We start from the raw sequence: 18,812 nt of genomic DNA on the forward strand, positions 1-18,812 counted from the left end.
TCTTCACTGATTTTAAACAGGACGGATATGTTGAGACAAAGCTGCAGTCATCTGAGGTCGGCCTTCCTCCTCAGCCGCCTGCCCTGGTTGCCTGTCTTCTTGTTATGCGCTGCGAGTCTCTTGAGCACAGGTAAGAATGCAGAAACACTCGCACATGAAGACGAGCGCGCACACACACACACACACACACACACACACACACATACAGTGGGTACAGTGACCTGTGTAATGCTGCGCCGTCTTTTTACGACGCAGAGCTGAATGGAGCATCTTTTTAGAAATGATCTCTGAGACCTTCGTGTCTCGTCTCTGTCGAACACTGCTGAGCTGTGGGCCTCGGTGGTGTAAGACTGCCCATGTGTTACCATGGCGCTCGCCGTCTGTCCAATCAGGCTCTGAGATTATGCCTCCAGACGACTGTTGACTCCCCAATGGCACAGGGATCTGAGTTCATGCGCTTTCTTGTCTTCAGGGTGGGGCTCTTAGCAGACTGAACTGCAGATCTCAAATACATCAGTAGTTTGAAAACAAAGTATATTTGAAAAGTTTTCTGAACATTTAGAAAAATGCCCAAATCCATGAAAATCCTACTTACAGGGTCCATTTCCTCTGTCTGAGTCTAGCTTTCTTGTTATGTGTGCACCTATGTTTATTTTTGAGAAATGAGGAAAGCAAAAGACAACTTAATGGACAATGCTTTTCTGTCTCAAGGCTTTTAATGTGCCTCTGTAGTCCAAACAGAATCAGGCAAATAGGTATTTAATTGTACTCCCTCCCTGTGGAGTTACTTAAAGATGTTTGCAAACTACGAAAGCTAGTTTTTCTTATTGATCTTTAACATATCATGAATACCTTGAGGAGGAGCCACTAAAAAGCTGTATGGAATGTACTTTGTCAAGAGTAATATATACTTTGATTCAAATGTTTTTCTGGAGTGCTGCTTATTGAGTTCTCTCTATTGTAACTGCTGTATTAAATTAGTCTCAAAGAGCTCTTAAAGTCATTCCGGTAAGTCATTTTTATATTCCTGTGTGGCATTTGGCTGCAACTATTGTTTCTGTGTTTTTGTTGCTTTCTTTCCCAGGCTTCCTTTGAGAAAAGAATCGGAATTAATATTAAATGTATCCATTAAAATGTGTGCATGGACTCTGTAAGCTGTGACTGCAAAAAAAACAAAAAAAAAAGGCTTTGTTGAATGAGAACACATATTTATCCTTTAGGAATACATGAAGGGATTAAGGAGCTATAATGTGTCTGTGATTAATTTCAAGACTTGTCTGAATTTCTTTAGATTTCAAATGTACGCAAGGGATGCAGGTGACGTCGACAGGCCCACAGACCATCCAGAAGGCCGAGGGAGAGAGTGTGACTTTGGGCTGCAGTTACACGCCAAGCCCTTCTGACACCGGAGAACTTGACATTGAATGGTCTGTGGTCAGTCCAGACACCACGCAGAAGGATCAGATGGTAAGAAGCAGACTAAGAATGGTGCAAATTCTATCAGAAATGTACGTGTAGGCTCTGATATACCAGGATTATAATGCAGAATTCATTTGCAATTTATGCTCAGACATAAATGTGTATGGTTTTCTTTTTTCAAAGGCTGGAAAAAAAACTCATGCACATGGTGAACTTGTCACGCATCATGTTCTGGGTCCATAATTTCAAGTAAATTCCCCAATCACGTACCAAGAACAGGTTATTTAACTTCAAAGAACATAAAAAAGGTCCTAAAAAGAAAAGGTCCATGTATCCATTCCTCACTGGAAACATTACTTGTCATACATGTTGAAGATGTACAGTACTTTGCCTGCAGCTGGCCTGCGGTGCACTGACTGAGACGACTCTCAAGGTTGTGCAATTAATTAGAGTTAATCAATTAAAAGTGTACCAATTGAATGCCGTCTCTGTCTTTGCCTAAAATTAGTGCCAAATTACAAAGGTCTTCCAGGAAAAGAAAATTATGGACCCGTAAAATGAAAGACGTCTTCAACTTCTCCACCACATCTGAACTAATTAGAATTCAGAGCACAGTTCAGCCAACACAAAGGTCTGAAACATATAACCTGACTCTCATGGCAAGTGCCATAATGACATGAACAGCATCTTTAAAACATCTAATCTTCAGTCTCGTGGGCTGGAGAGTAGATGAACTCCTATCACCTCATAATTTCATAGGAATTAGTTGTTCATCCTTCGTTGCATCTGCAGTTAAAATTCATTAGTGTTGGAGACATGAAAGGGTGTTTTTTCCCCTCATCTCTGCCCTCAGGCAGCAGATATTTTATCACAGTAATACACGGGTTGACCAGGTCCTCTATGTGCTACTTCAGGCGAGTGACCAGTGCAGCGTATTGATCCATGTGTACATTGAATGCATCATATTCTAGTCAAACACCTATAAGCACAGTCCTAACCAGCTCTTTATACGAAATCTAAATATTTATCCGCTGCAAACTTAAAGCTGCCTTCTTTGATTTTTGGCCACGAGGGGGAAGCAAAACTAATGAGCAAGCTGACAAACACACAGCACTGACATACTGTATGATAAAACTGCATGCTAATGAACTTGGTTCCTCTGCCTTTTAGAGCCGGGCAGGTAGTGACTGAGCCACGCCGTTAATAGAAACCAAAACAGTGAGCTAAAAGCAGCTGAAAAGGCAACATTGCATTTAGCCGTTGAGATGTTGATGCTCTTGACTCTTGTGTGTTTTGGTTTCCATCAGCTCATGTCCTACACCAGCGGCACTAAATACGTCCACGGTAACCACGCTCTTGCAAAAGGGCTCAGCTTTGCTGCACAGGACCCCTCAATGGGTGACGCCTCACTCTTCATCTCTCTGCTGTCACCTGCTCAAAGTGCTACCTACCAGTGTAAAGTGAAGAAATCACCTGGAGTGGACATGCGCAAGGTGTCACTAGTGGTAATGGGTAAGACCAGGCATTGGGTTGCATCCTGGGGTTAACACATGTCACCTGGCTACATTATTTACGTCCATCACCTTGGACAACTGTGGGGGCTGTTTGGTTTCAAGGAGAGGGCACTTTTAGCATTTTGGGATGTTACACATTTCCTTGTCACATGGCGGTATGCACTGCACAGTTTGCCACAAAGCTAATATCTAGGCACCTGCTATCAGGCACACTTTTATCTTTTAAGGCTACTACACTTCTACAGTACACTACTTCTATGCTCTGAGACCAGCAGGGATGGAAAGAGTATTAGAGTCTGTTACTTTAAGTACATATCACTCAAGTAGAAGTTGAATTAATTGTGTAAAAATGTAGTCAGATAAAAGCAAAAAGTAGGTCAGTTAAAATATACCCAGAGTGAATATTACTGGGTTCTATTTTGAAAAGGGGGGTGGAGGGGGAGTTGTTATGATGATAATGTTTTATGATAGAGGTATTAAATTAAAGAACACCTTTACCTTGGGCTACAAAATAAAGTGCATTAGCATGTCAATGTGTGTGGGACAACATCGCAGAGCCCTTATGTCCAAACCAAGGACAAATTCCTCTTCTATTGACAGGCACTCTGCAGCCTGTACAACTGATTATCAATTACAAATATGCAACTTTCTTCCTCAGAGTAGTCTCATTAGAATCAAACAGAAGAGAGAATAAAACTCAGACAATTAAAGAAAAATGACAGCAGAAACATATCTATGGACATGACCTGTGGTGCAATAAGCAATATTAGGCTGCATTAATTAAATAATTTGCCACTTTAAAAGCAAAATAAGGCACACATTAAAGCAAAAAGACAGCCACCGTACGCTACACTGCAAAGACCACACACACACACAAGGACTGGCCAAAAAATGGCCCTATTTTGTTAGTGTTAATCTTCTAGTCCTCACTATTTGGCAAGTACAAATAAACACACAAAATGCAAGGTTGCTCGGCTAGGTGGTTGTTGTTCTCTGGACGGTGAGTTGCTGTCAGCGAGTTTGTTACTGTGCTCATCTGTCTGAAGACAAATGTCATAAACTGACTGATTTTTATTTTTTTTTTTAAAAAAAACAACAACAACAACATCAACATCTTCTACATCTGATTAGTTGATTGTCAGGTTGGATGTCGGTCTCATGGATGTCAGTGAGAACTTAGATAATGGCTGTCTCGGGCTGCTGCCTGCTGTTATGATAGGCTTTTATCAGTCCAGTTTTGTTCTGTGAAAGAAACAATTTTAATCAATGAGAAATTGCTGCCTAAATTCAGGTCAAATTGCACAATTTTCTCAAGTGCTTAACCTTTCAGTCTGAAATAGAATGCAATTTTGCTGCTGTGGGAGAACATGAATTTTTACTTCAGGGAGCAAAACATTCCGAAAACAGAATTTGAACTTTTCTACATTTTGTGTAATAGTTTGACCAAACAATCTTAACTCAAAGTCCACTTAGTAGCTTTTTTTTTTTTTTTTTTTGCTGGAGCTTTCAACCGCATGTCACAGTCTTTTCTCCATCAGCAGACGAGCAAACAGAGATAGCTATCTTGATAGAGTTGGGTGTGGTCACATTTTTGACCACCGGGACTAAAAGAATTAACTGAGGGAAGGTGCTTTGAAAAGGTCTGTGTTGCACTGATAGCTACAGATTGAGCAGTCGATAACGACTGGAAAAAGGCGACAGTCATTTGAAATGAAACTTCAAGCCATTTGTCAGTATATTTAGTCTTAAAATTTGCCAGAAGTAATGTGTAAAGTAATTTCATTGATTCGAGTTCAACTCATCTTAGGAATGTGAGCAGAAAGTGGGGGCGAGGACAAGGTCAACTCAATGGCAGATTCTTTTTTTAGACTGAATACTGTATTAAATAAATGTTTCACAACTAAGCAAATCATTGTCCCAGTATTTTTTTTTTTTTAACTCCTTTGTAGAATCAAAATCAAAAGAATGGAACACAAGGCTGGTTAGAAATGGCTTATTTTCTATATAGCTAAGCCTTTAACCTATAATGTGGACAAATAGGGATTAGGGATGTAACGATATCAAAAACCCACAGTGCGATAATATCTTGATATTATGGCCATGATACAATATCTATTGCAATATTCAAAAAAGAAAGAAAAATTACTTGGATAAAAATGCCCATTATTTAATAAATTAGTGTATACAGCATTTTTTTTATCCATATACAAGTTATTTTTCAAATTAAAGTGCTTCTGCTTTCCCTCTTTCATAAAATAAAAGTATTCAGCCATGACCCGAGCATGTGCAGAAAACTGAACATGAATTGTCTTCGGCAATGAATGAGTGAACCATGTAAAAGCAGAAACAAAGCAGCAGACATTTGCAGTCCTGAGAGCTGTTCCATCCCCTGACCACATCCATGATCAGTTCATGTACCGGCGGTTTCAACGGTCTCTGTCTGGTGGTCAGTTCAGCTGTGGTAGTTGAACTGCTCAGTTGAGCGACTCACTCGACCAAGCAGACGGCTGGCGTGGCCGACGTTCAAACCCGCTGATGATGCGAGGTTTAAAGTGTGTGAAGAACCCGTCATGTGTGGGGACGGTCCGGCCTCTCTCATCACTACATCTATATCCTTCATGTCGAGCTCCCTCTCCAAAACAGCAGATTTCAAAACCTCGGCTAAGTTGACTGGAACAGAGGCCGCTTCTGTAGGACAAACCTTTTCATTCCCCATTCGCTGCTCATAACACGAGCTGTGACTGTAATATAGCTCTGAGTAGCTCATGAAGTCCACCCATCTGTGGTTATTCAGATGCACCCTTCGCTGCTTCTTTAAAGCTCTGAGTCACTTTAGCTTTTGTCTCTTGGCACAGAGCTGCTATCAATGTGCAGCTTAAGTGTGGTCTTGGTGGGACTGTATACTTTGCCTACGGCGTGTTTACCAACCTCCAAAACTCATTGTTGTCGACCACAGAAAACTTCCGTAAGTCTTTGGCTATATACTTACCAATGCATCTTGTTATCTTCAGCTCTGGGACTGTTACAGGGAAGCAGGGCTCAAAATGCTTCTTTCAGGCTCCTCTGACTGAAGCTTTGCTGTTGTTGTGATTTGAGCTTTTCCAGGTGGCGATGTGCCACATGGCTCTGAATGTCGATGGAGAATCTTCAATCTTTTTTGTTATCGGCACGATCATCCATAATTTTCTCGTTAGGATTATTTTGCTTGCATGCAAAGGATGACGGTAGTCTGTCTTCTTGACTACTATGATTGCGTCCTCATGTAATGTCAAGGTAGATAGCATCACAGTCCCACAACGGCATCAACGTTGCAATATTGTGGCATCATAATATCGCAACATTCGATATATCGTAACATCCCTAAAAGAAATACTCAGTAAATGTGCCAAATAACATTATTTGTATGACTTTATGGTTGCCGTCAGGAGCAAATGCACTGCCAAACATTTCCATTAGGAGAAACACACCGTAGCTTCAGAAATGCTTTCAATTCAAAAACGCATACGCGCTCTCGCCCTCTAGCTCTGTTTAAAACCCAAGCTGTTCTACTTGGCACTCCACCTAGAGGCCAGGAGGACTTCTGTCATGTTGACTGGATATGCAGCGTTTTCTGTTGCATTTCTTTTTGGAGTTTGTGTTTTAGACTTTGTATCGTTTCTGTATTTGCTTTGTGTTCGCTGTTAATATATCCGTTGTGGCATTCAGCAGCACATTTTTTTCGTTTGCAGCATGTTTCCGTTGTTGTATTTGTTGCAGCGTTTGCCCTTGTCGGCCAACATATCATTTACCCTGATCCAATAGATTTACCCATGTTTACATTTATTTACTCATTAGGTTGCGGCCTAATGAGTAAACCGCTGTTCGTGTCCTTCGTGAAACGTCAATGCTGACTTTCAACTTACACGATGTACATCACTTGCGTAACACTTCTTTTAACCCATGTTTGGTGCATAAACCTAAGCAAGCTGCAAGTGTTTATCAATGTTAATCATGTAAGGACAGCTTGTCTGTCACTGGCATACCCCAACAGTGATATATGTTGTTTTGGAAGTCACTGGCAACTGACTTACTCAGTTATTTAGGTATGAGGATGTGTTGGAACAGCATCCACAAACCAGCGCACCAACATCTAGCTCAGCCTTGGTTATTTCACCATCATCTACTAAAAGCAACATTCAAATGTCAAAGTGTTTGAGGCTATGAGCTTGGAGCTTTTTTTTTTTTTTTTAATGAACCGTTTCATAGAAGAAAGAGATTTTAAATCAATGGATGCATTTATTTTGCACAGTCTGTGGAGCAGCTTTAACTTACTTTGTTGTGTCCTCAGTATTTCTCAGGTCTTTGCTCTCACACTCAACTTGGTATAAAAGCTGTATCTCCTTTGATGAAAACTAGCAGACGGTTAAATAAATATCAATAGGAAGGCCTCGCATTTCAATAGATGGCGTAAAGCTGTTTTCATGCAAAAATCCACACAGACAATCCTGAGAGCCAATGAGTCATTTGACAGACATGTTCCTTTTATGATCCAGAGCTGGATAACTGGGTTAAAAATACATCAATGAATGGGTGGATGGATAGTATTCTTTCTTATATATTGTAAATGCAAATAATAACCAGAAATAATCTTTAAGCTTATGTTTCAAATAGATTTTGATGTTGAAATCCATATTTATAATGTGTAATGAGGACCTCATATATTTAATAGGATATCCGAGTAACAAAAAGCATCACATTGTTTGTATAACCCATCCATATGCTCTGAATCTGTGCCATTACAAAAATGGTTCCGCCCATTGCATCCCAAAGCTTTAAAGCTCGACTGTTTCTCAAGAAACGGAATGGAAATGACAGCGTGAAATGATCCATTTGTTGTATGATTTCAGTGAAGCCGTCTGTGCCTAAATGCTGGGCGGAGGGAGGGGAGCTGGTCGGCAAGGCTGTGTCTCTGCACTGCAACTCTGCAAGAGGCTCCACTCCCTTAACATACATGTGGAGGAGAGAAAGCACAGGCCCCATCCCTGCTCCAGCCACACAGAGTAAGCATGACCTCTGCTGACGTCACGATGCTACTACATATCAAAGAGAATGAGTGTGCGTGTGGGAGGTGGGGGCAGGGAACAGGTGGCGACTGAGTATTTTATTCTGTGTTATCAAAACTCAATGACAACCCTCTTCTTGTTGAATTTACAGCACATGCTTATTATTCTGTTTTTGATTTTTCAGGCTAAAGGAATCCAGGAATTTCTCAGTGTTTGTTCCCATTTCTGAAATTGTATGAAAGTGATAGAAAATCTTGGCGAAAACATGATGAAGAAATAATGAGGTGCGGCACAACAGTCTGTAGTTTAACAGCTGACTTACTCAGAGGGACTGTGGTACATAATCAGCAGATCATTTGCATTTTCTTTTCACTCTCCAACACAAAACGCTCCCTGAAATGTTCTTGACATTGTTTACGATAAACTGCATCGAACATTGTCCTCTTGAAGCTGGAGACACAACAGATTTTGGCTGCATGCAGGCATAACAGCACAACATAACATCAAATCTTCTCCTTTCTAAAAATCGGCATATTTTAAGCGATATTATGCAAAAGGATGTGCCGCTTCAACTATTCCGAATGTAGACAAACCTCCCAGCATCCCCGTCTTCATTTTAGCCTCTACATAACCTGCAGCACATGTACAGTACGTGTGCTCATCTGTGTTTGTGGGTGTGTGTTCTCTCAGACAGTGTGACTGGGGAGCTGAAAATCAGCAACCACTCAGGGAGTTTTGCAGGAATCTACCTTTGTGAGGTGAACAATGCCGTTGGAGCCGAACACTGCAGGATCAACCTGAAAGCGAACAAACGTAAGAATGCTGCACTCACACAGAACGTCCCTATTGACATACATCACGCATGATGCGCACATGCCACCATGAAAGACCTAGATTTCATCCTCTTAAGTCTTCTCTCTTTGTAGCTGTGCCACATTTCTCCCCATTGCTCCACTTCTCACTCACAGGGTCTTAGCGACTGCATGGGTAAACTTCAGTGCGCTATCCTAATTATGTTGTCTAATGATGACAGGAGGTGACAGTCAACAGCGCAAAATCCCACAGAATACAAAACCTTTTTTAGCCTTCCGCTCTTCATCAATGACATCCTGCCGCTGAGTCACAAAGTCGCTCGAATAACGCTGAAATGACTCCACTGTCTTGTATGTCAACAGTCCCTATTAGCTTTATCAAGAGTAAATGAAACAGGAAAAAGGCAGCAACAGAAAAATAAGTGGCCTCATTAAAAGCACCTCTGACCAGCTCTGAGCAAGACAGACAGCGAAGAAATACCAGAGCTGCCTCACAGCGAATCAATCTGGTGACTGTAAGTGCACCAGGAGGGAGTCGTCAGTGATTCAGCTCGGAATAAATCATCTCGGGGATTAGACTCCAACAAGCCCTCTCCAGTCCGCGGATCCATAAAATGAGTTTGTCTTTGTGTGCCTCATGATCTGTGGAGCAGACCTCCGTATTACATCTTGTTGAGTGCTCAGATTTTTGGCTGTGGGCAGGGAATCATTCATTCTCATTCAAGAGCAGGGTGCTGGCCGAGACCAGAGGTTCCAACCCTTAGCCTCGGGGCCTCCCAACAGAGGGTTCGCTAGATGATTTACAAGGAATTCAAGAATTACATCAAGGGTGCTGCAAAAAAAATAAATAAATCTGGATAATTCAACATCTTCAGGCCTTTAAGAAATATTCAAATGAAACAATTTGAGAAGAGATGAAGAGATCACGGTTTCTCTGAGGCTTATAAATAAGGTTGTTGCTAACCTTTGAAAAACAGAACTTTTTGTGGGTTCAGACAATTCTCATATCCACTAAAGAAACTCTACAAGGTCACTGAATTATCGAAAAGATGCACAGTCACAGAGCCTTGAAAAGTTTTGCCAATGCATGATTTTCATTGGCCACTAACAATCCAATCTGTATTCAGGTGTTGTGAGAAGACATTATTTAACTTGAAAGGGTCACCATCCCAAAAACAGCAGGAGCCACTGGATTTTCTTCTGCCGCAAAGCTTCTGAGACAGTAATTCCTTGTTATTCGCACTTTTTTCTACAGCTCCAAACAGAGCTGCGGTGATAGTCGGCACCATTGTGGGGTCTCTGCTCCTCATCTTCATCCTCCTGGTCTTCGCCGGGCTTCTATACTGGAAGTTGAGCAACATACGTCGCTACGAGAAGGAGTTTTCGAATGAGATCAGGTACTGAACAGCACTGCGGCTCCAGCAGAGACAGCAGGGCACAGTTAAAGGTGTTGGCAGCTTGACGGTTAGATAACCGAGCTGCTGCAAGAAGGGAACACATCCACACACAGTCTGGCAAGTTTCTCCTCGCGTTCATTTATCGCCAAAAAGTCCCATGAGCAAGAAACTTCAGCCTCTGTTCGCGTTGAGTAGTTCTGTCAGCTCGTGAGTTCATGCAAAGGGGTACAAACGTCTAGATGAAACACTGCTGAGTGCACTCGTACACATGTTTTCCAACTGTTTAAATGAGTGATAATACAATTTCTTTGGCCTCACATCGCAAAACAAAAACAAACTAAAGCAAGAAGAGACACCAACAACTGAACTTTAAAAGAGGGGCAATTACAAATGTGTATTACCAGATATAAAACGGCACACATCAAAGCCCTTCAGATAAGAACAGAATCCAAATCCCAGATTTAAAACCAGGAAAGAAACACAAATACAACAAAACCACAGACGGGAAAAAAAAAAAAGAAGCTTTATTTAAGACCCTCTGAAATAAACTACTCAGGCAGGGTTCTTCCAAATGTTATGTCATTTCACATCGCTGCGTTCATCTATACGCTTAATTACGCAGGTGGAGTCATCTACGGTCTCCTGTGAAGCCTCACGCTGTGCAGAACAATTTGATGGAGAAATCAAAGGTTCTTCTGTGAGCTTTAAGTACAGAAACAAACTTTCTTTCTCCAAGTCAGTTCAGTTTTATTTCTCTAGCGCCAAATCACAACAGAAGCTCCCATACGGAGCAGGTCAGGACCATACTCTGTAAAGCACAGGGCCCCACCATTTCACCCATAAGCAAGCCCTCAGCTTAGGTGTATTGATGTAACCACTGACACTATAAATAACATCAGTGCCGCTGTACTCTTCATCTGAAAGCCTGAGAAGGATTCATTAAAAGTTACCAACTCCTTCTTCTTGTTGATCTTCTCTGTCTTTCTTTAGAGTCGGAGAGATGAAAGACTCGAGTGCCAACAAGCACGCTGGGTTGCTCTTGTCTTAAACTTGCAGAGCTAATGTACGGTTTATTTAATCTTGGTAACAAAATCCGCCCAGCCGCATCTCTAAAGTTCCAGAATCAAATGTGTTATATCTCATTTGTTTCATTCGCACAAAAAAAAAAGAAGCAAACAACAATTTGCTGTGTTATGGAGGTTGTGTGCTGGACTAATTTTTGGCTCTGAGCAGGCTCCAGAAGCTGCTGTGCCAGGCGAAGAAACAGTCTGAGACATGATCCTGGGTAAAACTATCACCATACATCATACAAACATATTGAACACATCACACTCACCTCTGTGATCACTGGAACTGCTTCTCTTTGGCGAGCCGTTTGATGGTAGTGATGATGATGTTGATGATGCTCGCAGCTGGTTTTCCAGCTTTGGGTCAGTCAGTCTTGTGCGTAACTGTCTTTGAAAGAGTTACTTTGGAAAAGAACAGCTCGTACGTCGTTGCTTTGCAATTCAATGACATTTCATGTCCTGAAACTTCTCACCAAATGCCTGAAGGAGTTTCCACACTCAGCTGCATATTCAGATGTCACAGCAGGCTTTTGTTCTTGCGGCTGGAGCTTGAGGTTCAGCTCTGAGAGGTTCTTGGTAATGTCCACCATGAAGACCAACTCACACACCAGCTCCTTCACAAGCTCTCCTTCTGAAAGAGGTTTCAGCTTCTTAGCTGTTCGCCCACTGACCACAAACCTGCCTGTGTAACACTGTCTCTGTCTGAATGTGGTCTGTGAGAGCTGCTTGTTGGGCACCCAAAGTCCACTGAACAGCGTTAACTTTATCCAGAAGCATTTATCCTTGTAGCTCATCTAGTTTAGCGTGTTGCTGCAATGTCGCTCGAGCTTAGTCTTTTTCATCACTGTGAGCTCATATCCACAAACCTACTTAGACACACTGACTTATCTTTTACTTCAACAACAAAACATGTCCATATCTCCCGGAAAGCGAGACACTCATCTACTTACGTTTGACAGTCGCCATGATGCGCTGACGTGGTATCGACGCTCCGTGCTTATTGCGTTCAGGGACCGCTCGGAAAAACGAGTCACTCTACTATGCTGTGTTGTGTTCTTTATCGCATTATGTTTTTCATCCCGGAGGTCAGAGGTTCCTCACCCCTGCTTTGAGTGAATGAGAAGGTTTTTGTTTATATAGCAAGGGAAAAATTTTGCTCATTTCCATTAATCGGTTGTGACTGTCTTTTCTTGGCACTGTTTGCCCTCTGCCCTTTTAATGAATACAGAATTTAAAAAGAAAAAAAGAAAATACTCAATAAATATCAGTTTCAGTCAAGGTCAACTTCGAGCGTACCACTTAATACACAATGGTAGAAATCAACAGATTAACTCATGCTCGAATGTACAATGTACAGAACTCACCTTTTCTTACTAATGCAGGGGAAGATGAGTTAACTTACAAAGCACATTACTGAAAGTGCTTCAAGGCAAAGAAGGATAAGTAACCTTTTGGATGCTGACATTCATTTGAGGACACAACTTCACAATCCACAGGTGCAAGCATCCAATTTGCAGATTTTCATTTGCACATTTGTGAGCTGATATTATTTTAGTTGACATCTCTCTCCTCCACTGGATCAATGCAAACTGTGCAACAAGTTGAAAAGGGCAGCGTGGGACACTGTCATTGCTGGTTTAGGCTCTTTTTGGTCCTCTGATGACGTGGAGCAGTGAGCAGGCTGCAGAATGCAGAGCTGCTCCAGGGCCATTGTTCCACAGTCGACCTCCCATCCTGACATCTATGAGAGGAATTCTCCATTTGCAAAGAAACACTGTCTCCCAAAAAATTGAGAGTCATGGTTCATAAGCAGTTGAAAACAGCCCACATGCTTTCAAAGTAGATGGCTGAAATGGGAGCAATGTCAGTGTGGGAGGACAGCGTTGTGTACAAGAGACAGCGAAGCACTTCAAGCCACAATCCTGATATGGTCCTCTCCATATCTGTGACATACAGGAGTTCAACTCTCTTAACATGAATGTGGCACCATAGTGAAAAGCTCATAGGAGAGAGATGGAAAAGCAGTAATCATTTGAGCAAAGATAACAATAGTTCCTCTCACATCTGTCAGTTACTAGAGTGTTCAAGGTAAAAAGTAAACACTGCAGCTTGAGTTGGGGGGGTGGGGGGGAGTTCACAGATGAGTCATGCTGAGTATCAAATCAGTTCAAGTACTGTATCCTCTGCATCTAAAAAAAAACATATGAATACAGTTAGAAAATAAGACTGCATCAGGATCAAAGCATCAGAGCTGTAAGTGCAAATGTGAACGTGATACAGAAAAACAAAACCTGTAAATGTACACTGAGAGGCAGACAGATGGGTAAACAGAGAGATCCATACAATCTCAACAGCTCTTCTCTTAGTGTAAAGGGCAATCCTCACAGGCGGTGTCTCTGGACTGTTTTTGCATCCGTCACATTTGGTTCATTACGCCAAACAGATGCACTTCGATTTGCACAAATGTCATAATCCACACCGGCTCTGACCACCAGCCGTGCTGCTGCCTGGACAGTGTGCAGTTACGCCTTAATGGAGGGTGAAATCAGTGTGGAGTGCAGCATCTGGTTTGAATTTGGGGTAGGACGGTGGTAGAATATGATAAACCTGCAAAAACAGAGTATTTGGCCACTTGGGGACAGTGGGAACAAGATGTAAACACAACACTAGCATATCATCATGGAAAACTTTTTGGCACACAATTGTTTATTTATATACATCTAGCATGTATGGAGTAACATTAGCACTCATGGAATTTGGGTTTCTGTCCATTCAATGAAGAAATCCGGTATGCACTTTCCTTTTAGCTCTCTATAACTACTGTGGGGAAATATCTGTGTTTAGCTGCTATCAGTTCACCAGTTAATGCCACAGGTAACACAGAGTGGCTTTATCAGAGCTTTTCCACTGAAAACCACTTATTTCAATGAGACTGAACCAAAACAATGAGCTGAAAGACACCTTACAGCTTGATAATTACTGCATGTGTGGGTTTGCTGCTTTGAGCTTCAGTTTTCACATCACACATAATCATTTGATCCATTATTTACATAAACATATTCATCATATAACGGCTTTAATGAAGTAATAACGCTAAAAATATTCATTACAAAGCAGCTTTAAAAAAGTAATTGATATAAACATTTCCATTAAAGCAGCTTGAAAGACGTAATTAAGTACAATCGACAGTGAGACTGCAGGGATTTCACAGTTCTTTCTGAAGCAGTGAAGTCGCTCTTTCCAAAACATTCATTAACAAATGCAACAAACTGCCTGTCAGGATGTAATTTAATAAATAGTGGAAATGCCCTAAAATTAGAAACCTAATTAGTGTTTAATTTACTGCATTTAGTTTTGCACACATTCTTGTTCACAGCGTACATACTACACATGCACATTCATAGCACCAAAGACATTATTTCCCATTTCACTTTAACAAAAGCAAATTTATTCCTTTTACCAGCAAAAATCTGAGTGTTTGGCTTCCACGGGAGCAGAAAATGCCAAAGCCGATCAGTTGTGCGGGTGTTTTCTTTGACAGAGGAGCAGATCCCAGCTGGTACTGCAAAGTTACATAAATGCGAAATGCAAAGTAGCTTCTAAGCTTGAATGTTGGCAGCAGTGTTGACGAGGGAAGATTGCATTGAAAGCTTCTTGTCAGTGTTTGCTGGTTGAAACCAGCACCGGAGTGAATCTTATCCTTTGTTGGAAGAGAAGAAGTGAAAGCTGGGTCTCGGTGAGAGTAGGCGCTCCTGGGAAGAGCCTCCAAATGGGCAACAACAAAGAGTTCTGCTCTTCACCTACAGGGCAACATTATTTCACTTAGTAAATACTGTACATCCGCTGAGGTAAATATGGATCCAAGCACACAGAAGGCAAACAAAGCAACCTGTTTCTCAGTTATCTCTCAGCAACTGCAGCGTATTCAGACTGTACAGTCAAAACGAGTTGTGCTAAAACCATTAATCAGTTTTTATGCCACCTATCAGGACAAATATGCCTAATGATGTCAAGTTTTAGTTTCTAAAATGTGATAATTTGGTGGTTTTCTCTCTCTTATATCATTCCAAATGGAATACCCTTGAGTTTAAGTCGAGACCCTCACATAAATCTCACTCTTTTGTGTCATTTTACAGACTGAACAATGATTTAATTCTGAAAAAAATTATTCTTATTCTCAACCAGAACAATAAACTAGCCAATTTCAATGAAAATGCAGTGTGCATATTAGCTCTGGAAATGAGTGTCACATTATTTTTTACTGATTTCTCACCATGAAGAATAAAATAATAAAAATAAAACCTTTTCAGCTGCTATAGTTGCCTTGTGAACCATTTTAACATAAAGAAAAACCAATCACTCATTCTTTGGTAGTAAAATCCTTTGCTGTTGCTTGTTTTTCTCCTTCTCTTCTGCTCTGATGTCAAACAGGGAGGACGTTCCGCCTCCTGAGAGCCGCCCAGTCAGCCGCCATACGAGCCACAGCGTCAGTCGGCACCCGCAGGTCACTTACTGTCAGGTGGGAGGGACCGAGGTGAGCTCTTTCAATGGAGGAGGCACAAACACTCCCTCCGGCAACAGCCATGGACACACACCGGTCAAATGCACACCAGCTGAGTATGACCGCAAGTACGGATACGCAGTCTGACAATCAGCGACAGAGCTGAGCTCAAAGGCATTAAACTCTAACTTTAGTTTGTGAATATATGATTCAAAGCAGTTTGGATACTTGAAATTGAAAATTGAACTGACTGAATCAAAGCTGTGCAGTGTGATGATTTTCTAACGCCCTTCATGTTATTTTAATGTGATCTCGCAGAAGAAGTTTCTTCTCTTAGCATTGTAGCATCATCATCTCTAAGATTCTGTAAAGAAATGTATGTAATAGAAATAATCATTGTTCTTATTTTCACTTTTAACAACACACTGAAATAAACTGTTTTCTGGAATTTTGTTAGAGGACGTTCGGGTGTTTTTATCGTTTGCAACGGAGCGCTGAAAACTTGAAATGCTACTGAGAATCCAAAAAGATCCAGTCTCAAATTTTAAACCAAAAGAGAAATATTTATTTCATAATAGACCTCATTTTGAAATCCTCAACCATTCAAAAAAATGTACACGATTAAGTATTTATTTTTTCGAGGATGTATTGACAGGAGTTGAAATATCAATAGCCACATGCAATGGGTTTTTGTCCACTACATAAACAGCAACTAGACTCCCCCAACCCCCCCACCCACCCCCCTCACCATTCTACACAACATGGAGGCCTCCTGTGCGTCTCCCTCACACAGTGGTAGGACTTAATGTTTTTCGGGGCGGTCAGCCATTGCAATAACACACATCATAGACAGTCAAAAGTTTAGAAGCTAAACATCTCAGCATCTTCTGCTCCATAAGTCTTTGTGAACCAGGCAGAGCGGGCGTGCTCAGGATTTGCGCTTTACTTCAGTGTGTGAACATTTTGAGAAATCATTCAAACTGATTTATTTGTAACCCATCTGCAGCAAGGGGATGGCTACTTTCCATAATTACCCATTTCTGGGTAAGCAATTTACCAATACTGACATGTGTAGGCTGAAGATATGAAAGTTAAGGCCATATCAACAGAGCTTGAGGGCATACAAAATTTGAACCTTTCAAAGAAAGCTGAGCTGACGGGGTCATCAAACATGTCTGTATTGCAAAAAATTATGTGGTACACTTATGATCTAAATAGAAAACTGATGGCTAATCGGTACGCTGACACACTGCGGTCGAAATGGCTGTAAATCTGTAAACATATTTATGGCACGAGGAAACTACTGGAAGTAAAAGGAAACACTGAGCACTGCACCCCTAGAAAATCACAAAATGATTAAGGGCTCCTTCTGTGGATTCTTGTTAATTAGCACACAAAGTTTTCCTTCAGATTCAAAACCTTCAGACACTATTTAATTTTCACCAGTCTGCACAGCACCAAAATGGCTATCACACATGAAAAATGACTGACACTGAGGAAAAATAAATCCCGTCACCTGATCGTCCGTTAAAATAAGGCAAGGTACAAAAATCATAACAGTTGATCAAACTCCATGCAGACATTAAAACATGGCTGAATTTGGCTTCAAATAATAATAATAATAATAAAAATGGTTGGTCCAGTTCTCAAAACTTAAAAAATAATCTGTGCAAAGAGAAAACAAACAAAAGCAAAAAATCAAACAACGAACACCGAGATTTAAAAGTGTGAAAGTGGTAGTCGAGTGGAATGTCTTGATGTTTCCCTTTCAAATCCAGCTGATTGCACCCATAGACTCTGCATGTGATGGTTGTTGGCTATAAAAACCCTCCAACTGTCTCTGTGAGTCCATCCAGACACCAGTTAGGATAAGTTAAATGCTTCACCATCTTGTTTTCGGGGTTCACAAGGCGAGCCGCCCCCAGTATGTTCTATCAGTGCCTCTCCCCTCTGTCAGTAAAGACCTCTGGACATGGACCGACTGTCTTTGCGGGGATGGCAATGTTCTTTACTGGCTGATGTTGAGGTTCAGTAAGCGACCATTCTTCAAAGGCACCGTACTGTACATTGGTCTGTGTGTGTGTTTGTGTGGGCCGCACATGGGCACATGCATACATGGAGAAGTAAAACCAGTCAACAAAGTCGATTCCCTCCGCTGGTGTCAGCCCACAAGGCATCACCATGACAACTAAGGCAAAATCTCTCAACATGGAAATGGAGCAGCTGTCTTTTTTTTTTTTCTTACTTTTTGTCATCTGATTCCTCGCTGTTGCTAAAATCCACTTCCTCACAATAATCATCAGTAATGATAATAATCTCTATTCAATAAATTATCTATTCTGTACAATTATTTCACCTCGCATAGACCTGCAACAAAGGGGAGCCTTTTTCAAAGGAAAGCTGTCCACAGTCTCTTCTGCTGTGTCCTCTGTTCAATAAAGCCTCTGCAGAGCACACAGAGGCTTGCACGCAGCAAGCCAGTTTTTCCTCTTTCCTGTACAGAAATTTAACAGGACATCCTCAAGAAAAAGAAAAAAAAGAAAGAAAATCCAAACAAAAGCAAAGCTGATGCATAATTGAAGATAGACAAATGGGGTAGAAACGCTGGCTGAAAAATGAGTATCCAGCAAAAACAACAACAAAAAAGTTATTTTTTCCTTGTGTTATTTTCCTGGAGAGAATGAGTAATTTTCTCTGAGAACAGTAGATAAAAGATGGTTCCTGATTTAAAGGGAGCCGGGGCCAGCAAGCATCCACACCTTACTGCACTCCTTCTTCATCCACGTAGGTTGATGGAAACCATCCAATCTGAAACACAAAACAGTAATAATCAGAGCAATAAACTCCTTTACAGAAGCAATTGTAAATAAGGGACGTTAACTGAGTTCATTCAGATACCTTTTTACATCCACTTGTACATATAGGTGGATAAACACTGTGTGTGCAGCATGAATGCATAAGCCCTCTCAGAATAATTGCTTTAATTGTCTGAAGGATGTGCATTATTTTCAGGTAACTGGTCAGATGTAGCAGCCTCATCCTTGTGATAAAAAAAAATAC

General features: G+C 41.2%; 2 protein-coding genes across 10 annotated transcripts in view; one reads left to right on the plus strand and one right to left on the minus strand.

The window, feature by feature from the left end:
• The first annotated feature begins 27 nt into the window (after window positions 1-27).
• Window positions 28-15,899, plus strand: vsig8a (V-set and immunoglobulin domain containing 8a). Its single transcript, XM_076758949.1, has 7 exons — window positions 28-130; window positions 1,292-1,467; window positions 2,727-2,931; window positions 7,820-7,972; window positions 8,666-8,788; window positions 10,043-10,184; window positions 15,683-15,899. The coding sequence occupies exons 1-7, from the start codon at window positions 28-30 to the stop codon at window positions 15,897-15,899; spliced, it is 1,119 nt and encodes a 372-aa protein (XP_076615064.1).
• A 400-nt stretch (window positions 15,900-16,299) lies between these two features.
• vav2 (vav 2 guanine nucleotide exchange factor) overlaps window positions 16,300-18,812 on the minus strand; it is a 191,132-nt gene continuing 188,619 nt past the window's right edge. For 7 of the 9 annotated variants that reach the window (XM_076758095.1, XM_076758092.1, XM_076758096.1 and 4 more), the window contains one exon: window positions 16,500-18,560. In XM_076758095.1, coding sequence (XP_076614210.1) covers window positions 18,513-18,560 — 48 coding nt within the window. In that variant the 3' untranslated portion in view covers window positions 16,500-18,512. Of the gene's footprint in view, window positions 18,561-18,812 lie in introns of all 9 variants that reach the window. The other 2 variants (XM_076758094.1, XM_076758093.1) reach the window with 1 other exon arrangement.

This window comes from Chaetodon auriga, chromosome 19 (genome assembly GCF_051107435.1).
Source record: "Chaetodon auriga isolate fChaAug3 chromosome 19, fChaAug3.hap1, whole genome shotgun sequence".
Lineage (NCBI taxonomy): Eukaryota > Metazoa > Chordata > Actinopteri > Chaetodontiformes > Chaetodontidae > Chaetodon > Chaetodon auriga.

Excerpts from the sequence above, each read along its gene's own strand:
- vsig8a (XM_076758949.1), top strand. The coding sequence starts at position 28 with ATGTTGAGACAAAGCTGCAGTCATCTGAGGTCGGCCTTCCTCCTCAGC. Across the intron at positions 131-1,291 it reads TGCGAGTCTCTTGAGCACAG|ATTTCAAATGTACGCAAGGG; the intron begins GTAAGAATGCAG and ends GAATTTCTTTAG. Across the intron at positions 1,468-2,726 it reads CCACGCAGAAGGATCAGATG|CTCATGTCCTACACCAGCGG; the intron begins GTAAGAAGCAGA and ends GGTTTCCATCAG.